The sequence below is a fragment of the Geospiza fortis genome, unplaced genomic scaffold (genome assembly GCF_000277835.1).
Source record: "Geospiza fortis unplaced genomic scaffold, GeoFor_1.0 scaffold424, whole genome shotgun sequence".
Taxonomy (NCBI): Eukaryota; Metazoa; Chordata; class Aves; order Passeriformes; family Thraupidae; genus Geospiza; species Geospiza fortis.
Genome location: NW_005054354.1, coordinates 1860975 through 1868268, shown reverse-complemented (window position 1 = coordinate 1868268; position 7294 = coordinate 1860975). Strand labels below are relative to the sequence as shown.

The 7294-nt window shown below is 35.8% G+C and overlaps 1 protein-coding gene across 1 annotated transcript in view; it reads right to left on the bottom strand.

Moving 5' to 3' along the window:
- COG5 (component of oligomeric golgi complex 5) overlaps positions 1 to 7294 on the bottom strand; it is a 173366-nt gene that overhangs the window by 40499 nt on the left and 125573 nt on the right. Inside the window, exons 11-14 of the mRNA XM_005423551.2 lie at positions 6426 to 6507; positions 3964 to 4168; positions 3100 to 3261; positions 981 to 1080 (exon numbers count right to left, since the gene is read on the bottom strand). Coding sequence (XP_005423608.1) covers positions 981 to 1080; positions 3100 to 3261; positions 3964 to 4168; positions 6426 to 6507 — 549 coding nt within the window. The remainder of the gene's footprint in view (positions 1 to 980; positions 1081 to 3099; positions 3262 to 3963; positions 4169 to 6425; positions 6508 to 7294) is intronic.

Sequence of the window (7294 nt, the reverse complement as noted above, 5' to 3'; positions counted from 1 at the left end):
CAAAAGACAAAGTAAACAAAGTATGTGTTACTGAATTTCAATTTTTTCAAAGCTATTGGAGAGGGAAGAAATGTAAAAGGTAAGCAGAAACCAAACTAACTAAATTACTGCAATGTTTTGTAGCCAATTGGTACCAAAAAATATTAGCAAGCATCTTTCTTTAAATAAAACATATAGTAAATGAATGTTACTGGTATCTGAGTCTGCTGTCAGAATTAATGTTGTTTATTAAGTGAACATCTTGTTTACAAATACAAGTAGTTAGTCATTTCTGGTGGGTCTGCATATTGCAAAAATTTTTTTTCATCTCTTCATAAAAAAGCTATTATAATTTCAGCAATAGCCCTTAGGAGAAAATTGTTCATCTCTTTTTTTTTTTTTTTTTTTTTTTATGATGACAACATTGACTGTACTATCCATAGGCTTTTTGGAGGCTCTTACCAAAAGGATAAGGCTTTGGGGATCCTTCTCCTATTCAGGTTAACACTAGATACCACTGCATGGTAAATGATTGGAAATATATGACAAACAAATCAAAGGTCAGTTAAATATATGTCAAATAATACATATATGGAAAAAATACCCAAAATTTCTTGCAAGTAGCGAAAAATTGTATTTGAATAGTCCAAATTTTAATACTATAAAGACACTATATCATGTAACTGATGTAGTACCAAATGTTGGTTAATAAAGAACTGAATTTAACAGTCTTGATTTTGTTTAATGACAGCTACAATTTTGAGGTTTTAAAAATTAATATGGCAAATTCAATTTGGAGTTATACAGATAAATTTTACTGCTATCAATAGGCTGACTTTGTCTGAAGGCAGAATTTAATTGATCATGCTCATAAATACAATGGAAAGCTAATTGGAAGGTTTTGTCTATCTAGATTGCTTAACTTTTATGTTCTAAATCTACAAAAGCCAGAACCCTGCACATGAAAAAACACTGCTATTTAGAAATTTAAAGTTACTTACAAGCTGTTCTGATTTTACACCAAAAAGCTGAATGGTCTTCGCCACATTTTTGGCCACAGCTAAACTCAGGTCTGGATCAACAGCAGCCACATTTAGCTCACTGGAAGCAAAGATCACAAATCTTAATTAACAACTGAACAGTGCTGTATTGAGAGCTGTAGTAGATCAATAAAGAATTAACTATGAATCCACAGTTACGTGGCATGTCAATTTAGAGAGAGTAACACATACAACCAAGTCTTTCCACGCACTGTAATTCAGTTTACAATTTAACAAGTCATTTGGGAATTTTATGTGCAGTGTTCCTATTCTAGTAGAAATGAGCAAAGTTTAGGAATGACACTTCAGTATGAAATCACTATTAGTAAGCCATTCAAAAATATTGACAGCAATTAACTACATTCAAGCTTTGGCAGCAGCCTTCAAACATTACAGGTGAACACACAGTCATTCAACTCTGGAATTACATGAGCTGTGCAGAAATACCCAGGGGATGCCTTAGCTTGACACAACTAATAAGTTGTGTTTTAGGCAATCCTTTATAGTAAAAGAGGCCCCCAAGGAATGACAGGGAACAAAAGAAGAAAGATTTCTAAATCGCTTCCAGTATTTTTTGTTCATTAACGTCCCCAGATCTCCATTGGCTGGGGCTGCACTCAGAACTGCTCTGCTGAAGACAGGCAAGCACAAGAATCATCATGTTGCTAATGGTGAGTTTAACCTCTCTCAAGAGCTGGAGAATCACCAGGCCTCCCAACTTGGAAAAACCTTCTCTAAGAACTCTCTAGGTCCCCAAACATCATAAGCTAAAGGTCACTCAAGAAAATTCAGTTGAAATTTAGTAATTTTCATGTTGTTTTCCTTTCTCTTTTGCAAGGAGCAAAACAGTATCAGTCACCATACCAACAGACATGTTCTGAGCATCTGTAACTCCCAGTCACAAGTACTGTGTCAATATTTAATATTTTATACACCGACACACATAATGTGAATACTGCCCATCTTTTTTCAGACTTTATTAAACAGAGTAGTCGTTACCAAAACCTTATGAGGGAAAATGCACCATTGGTAATTTAGGTATCTCATTCTACAAATTCTACCTGGAAAAGTCATATTTACTTATCATCTTGCTGTTTTACTCTAACAAAGTATTTACATCAGGTGTTATCACTTCCAGCCAAGCAACAACCACTTCCCTTTGATACAGTCAGGATCATTAAGATAGCAGACATTGACAGTATGTGTAAAGTTTCTTTTCCTGATCTTTTATAAGCTTAAACATTAAAACCTATGTTAAAACTTCATTTATTCCAGAAAACAAAATACAGAAAATATATAATAGAATATATTTATTATAAAAAATAATAAAGAGGTGCCTATCTTGCTGTATTCAGCATTGGTGCAGCCTCACCTTGAACACCATGTCTAGTTCAAGGTCCGCCAATTTAGGAAGAATGTGGTGTTATTTGAATGTGTCCAGAGGAGGGCAACAGATCAGGTGAAAGGACTGGAAGGGACATCCTGCGAGGGATAGTGAAGGGTGTGGGCTTGTCAAATTTGGAGAAAAGGAGGGGCAGCCTCATTGCCCTCTACAGCTTCCTAAGCAGGGGAAGTGGAGAAGGAGGTGCTGAGCACTCCTCCCCAGAATCCAGTCAGAGGAGGTGTGGGAATGGTTCAAAGCTGCATGAGGTGAGGTTCCAACTTGGCGTTAAGGAATCCCTTCCTTAACAAGAGGGTGGTCAAACCCTGGAAAAGGCTTCTTAGAGAGGTGGTCGATGCCCTAAGCCTATCAGTATTGAAGAGGCATTTGGACAATGCCCTCCACATGTTTTAGTTTTTGGCCAGCTCTGAAGTGTTCATGCAGTTGGACTGGATTTATCATTGTAGGTCCCGTCCAACTGAAATATGCTGGTCTATTGTGAGTTACTCTATTTTATCCTGTCCTATCCTATCCCAGCCTATCCTAAACTCTAACTTGATTTTTGCATTAATCTACTTTATAATTAAAGAGTAATCAACATTCTACTGTTAAGAAGTCTCCTTTCTAAAACTGTAAGTTATGACAAAATACATGTTGAGTATTTCCAATACCCATTTCCAATGCCTTACATGTGCATACCTGGCTATAGTTTTAATGATGCTGTCAAGCTCGTCAGAGGAGGGAGGATTCCGACCTCCAGGAGGAAAGACGAGATTGATGGGGTCAAACAGTCGAGACAAGGATTTTGACAAATAGGCAGCTTCATATTGTTGCAGTGAATCTTTCAAGGCCTTTTCTGGACTTTGCACATAAGAAAAAGTTATTACATTTTAAATTAAAATACACAATAGCATTAAATCTTTCCAGACATACAAACTTTTCAATACTGAACCTGTTTTTCCTTTCTGCTTTTTAAACATATGCATATGAAAAACATTCTTCTGATAAGTCTCCCACTGACTGCTCAAGAACATATTTAAGTCAATACAATTCTCATATAAAATATTCATTTTATCTTACATAAGTCTAGAAGTCATAATAGGCTTGATAAGCCTGTTTCAGTTTGATCTTTCTGATATCACTTAGATGATGTTTATTCTATGATGTATAAACTAAAAACTGTGAATCATAACAACTGAGCATTTGTCACACTCAAATGATTGCAGTGTCATCAGGAGAAAGCTAGTGCTGTAATCAGAATACATACAAAACTGAATTTCACCATTTTCCTATTTTTTTCACTCAAAGAGACAAAAAGATAGGACTTGTTCAAAAGTCGGAGACTTTGTGAAAGACAAAACAACCCAACACTGTTAGACATATAGCTTAATGAAAAGCCTAGAGCTCTAAAATAGCATTTCAGAGGTAACTGCAAGAGGGGAAAAAAGCCTTTCAAATTCTCCTGCAGCGACAATTTGAATAACAGTGAGTTTAAAAAATATTCTGTTTTTTTACAGGGTGCAAAGATTTAGATTTTATAGTCATACAGTTCATAATACATACTCATAATCTCCATTTTTTTGCATGAATATGTCCTGTGCATCTTCTTCCATTTGTTGTAGCTCAGCAAAAAGATCAGTAGTTGCACTTGTGTTAAAATTCCTCTGAATATTTTGACTATATTGTTGGAGGCGCTTCCACAAGTCATTATAAAGCCTCAGTAATTTAGGGTATTCTCCTTCAAATGCTTGTTTCAAAAACATAGAGGCTGTAAAACAAAGCAGTAAGCAACACACAATGCTAAGTTCAAACCAATTTTTTTTACTCCTATAAACAACCTCTATCCTTGCATTTATATCAGTGTTACACAATGTTATTCTAAGTTTAATATTAATAATGTAATATTTCTAATTCATTTCAAAGTGACATAACTATAACATTAAAAGCACTTGACAAAGGATGTAAAGCACCAATATAAAACCCACAACTGGAAGACTAGATATGAAAAAATTACTTTATTTTGTACAGTAAATGTTTAGTATCAAACTTAATTATTATTACCATTCATTTCAGGCCAAACGGTAATTGGAACTCTCTAAATCTAGAGATTTGCTAACAATATCTTGATGGAGGATAAGTGTGGGGCTGTGCAACTTTGAAGATAACAATTTAAAACAGACAAAGATAACTCCTATGAACCAAAGTCTTCAGAAATGTGTTGAGGGAAACATATGCTTTTATGTGAACTTCTTAAAACAAGGTACTTAATATGCAATTCCTAATCTTATCAAAGAATGACAAAGCCAGCAGAAAAAGCAGCATTATGTTCAGCCTTGAAAGGCTTGCCACAAGTAACAGGAAATGAAACAAATGTACAACTGCTTTAGCAACTGTTAATCTTGATCTAACATCACTCATACTCTAGAGATTTCCCATTACATTAGGAGATTAACACTGTTCCATTCATTCATAGGTTCTTCAGGTTCCAGACATCTGCCCCATTTCACCCAGCCTGTGCTTTCAACTCAAATATATAATTTTGAATACTGGAGGATTCACATTTATTATCAAACACAGAGTTATTTTAGGTCATGAAGCTATGTTTACAAAGACTGTCCTAACCTCACACAAGCAGATCATTATCTAATATCAAACCTTTTAAACTGCTACAAATTTCTATTTTTACACTATTTTTCTGATATCTTGTCTTCCTCTGATCTATATGATCCAGAACCTGACTGATGTCAGTACATTCAGTCACCAGAAATTCATGTTAAAAATGAGTATTTTTATTTAGATGCCTCGCTGAAATGAAAAAATCTGTCTCCCCAAAACTCAGCTGTAGCAAGATAAAAACATTCACATCAAACCCCCTCATAAATGTTTATATGAAATACATTATTAAAAAACTGTAAGTAATAAAATAGTTTTGAATAGCTGTTAGAAAAAGTACAGCTGCCAAAATGTAAGAGTTCCCTCAGTTCTGCAGTGCTGGTTGGTCCTGTTAAGTGATGTCACAAATTTACAATCCTCAATGAGAATACTGAGAACAGGCAGCACGTGTTCAGTGTGAGCACAGGAGGCTCAGGGTATGTACAAGCTGCCCTTAAAGCAATGCATAAGGCAAACAGTAAAATTAACATGTTTTAACACAAGATGCATACATTTTCTTTTGGGATCATCTAGTTACTTAGCAACCACTGAGTATGAATTTACCAGCTAGTTCCTCAAAATTATATTGCTGCTATAAAGCCTGGAAGGACCAAATTTTGAAGGGCCAGTGCAATAGCTGAGATCACAAAGATAAATGCACATCTTATGCTCTTCACCTCTATGTGTAAATGATTAAATTTAAACACTCTATGCAAATGTGAAAGATATATATATGAAAGTACCAAACTCACCTATGATCCAACTGCATGCTGCATTAGCATGTTCTGGTAATAGAACTGTCTTATCTTAACACATGATTTATATTTAATATTCCTTGATTATCAGCTATTTACATGCACACATGTAGAGAAAATTGTGTATAGTCAGAACACCAGCTGTTCATCTCTATTTATATAAAACAATTTTGAAGTAACTAAAATCCTGTTTATAATGGAATCCAAAAAATGACTGAAATCTGATTTTTACAACCAATTAGTGTTTTACAAGAAAAGATTAAAAATTTATCTTTAAAATCAAATTACTAATTTTGAATTTGGCAAACCCACCTGCATCAGGGAGTATAATGTACCATTCCAAACATTTTTACCTCCACTCACAGTTAGAAAAATACTTTTTGTTATTAGATAATAACTACTTAATGAAACAGAAAATATTTCTTTCTGAAAATTCAACCACAGTTTAAGAGGATCCTGTCTGGTTACAAACCCAGAAGTTTTAAACACACAGATTTTGTGCTGAGTGAACCACTGCTATAGTTCTGGTAGAGGAGATACCGAGCAGAGGACTTACCGAAAAGTGAGATTCAAAATAATTACAAAACACATTACAAATAATTTATACTGCATACTTACAGTCTGTTGCTGACTGAAACTGAGAGGAAAGTGTCTGGGTTACTGCAGTCCAAAATTTGTACAAAATATCAGATTGGCCATCCTAAGAGCAGGGGACAAAAGGAATACAAGTTTCAAAACATGCTCTTTCCAAAGAATCTCAAGCAATGCAAATGTTTCCAGTCAAAGTTGCTCCTCAACACTGAAAATAAAAACAAAAGTGAAATCTGAGAAGTTTTCCTCAGGTTTAGAGCTAGAAAAACTATTGGAGAAAACAAAAGAAAAGCTTCAGTCTTGTCTCAAATTAAATATTTGAGCAGAAATCTCCCAGCTCACTAGGGGTGTGAGTGCAGCCTGAAGCAGCACACCTCAGAGACGTGTTAGAACATCTCCCTGCACTGCAGTGACCTTCCCATTCCGTGGGAGTTCTCGTGCTGGCTACACCACAGCAACTATTCACTGCCATTACCACGCACTGGCAAACTCCAACCAGGCACCAAACCACTGCACACAGAGCAGCTCTGCTTCCCAAAAACACAAACCACACAAAAATTCAGTGAACCTCACAGCTGACTCTTCCCTGCCTGGTGCCAACAGGGCTTGCAGTCAGAAGTGAAACAAGCCACCAAAGGGAATGTGCAGGGGCAGGCTGCTTCTCCACTGCCCCCAACATCTGGCACTTAGGGTCAAGCATTAAAGTGTGATTTTTGATCCCTGTCTGAGGTAGAAAATAAAATTCCAGGATATGAGGATGGATATCCTGTCCTGCCTTCTTGTTAAAATACTTGGAAGACTGCTCGGTGTTGTCATGGGAAGAGAAAACCCACTCTGAACAGAAGGATTCCTTGCATGGTGTACATGTCATCCCTTGAACCTATGTCTGCATTAAC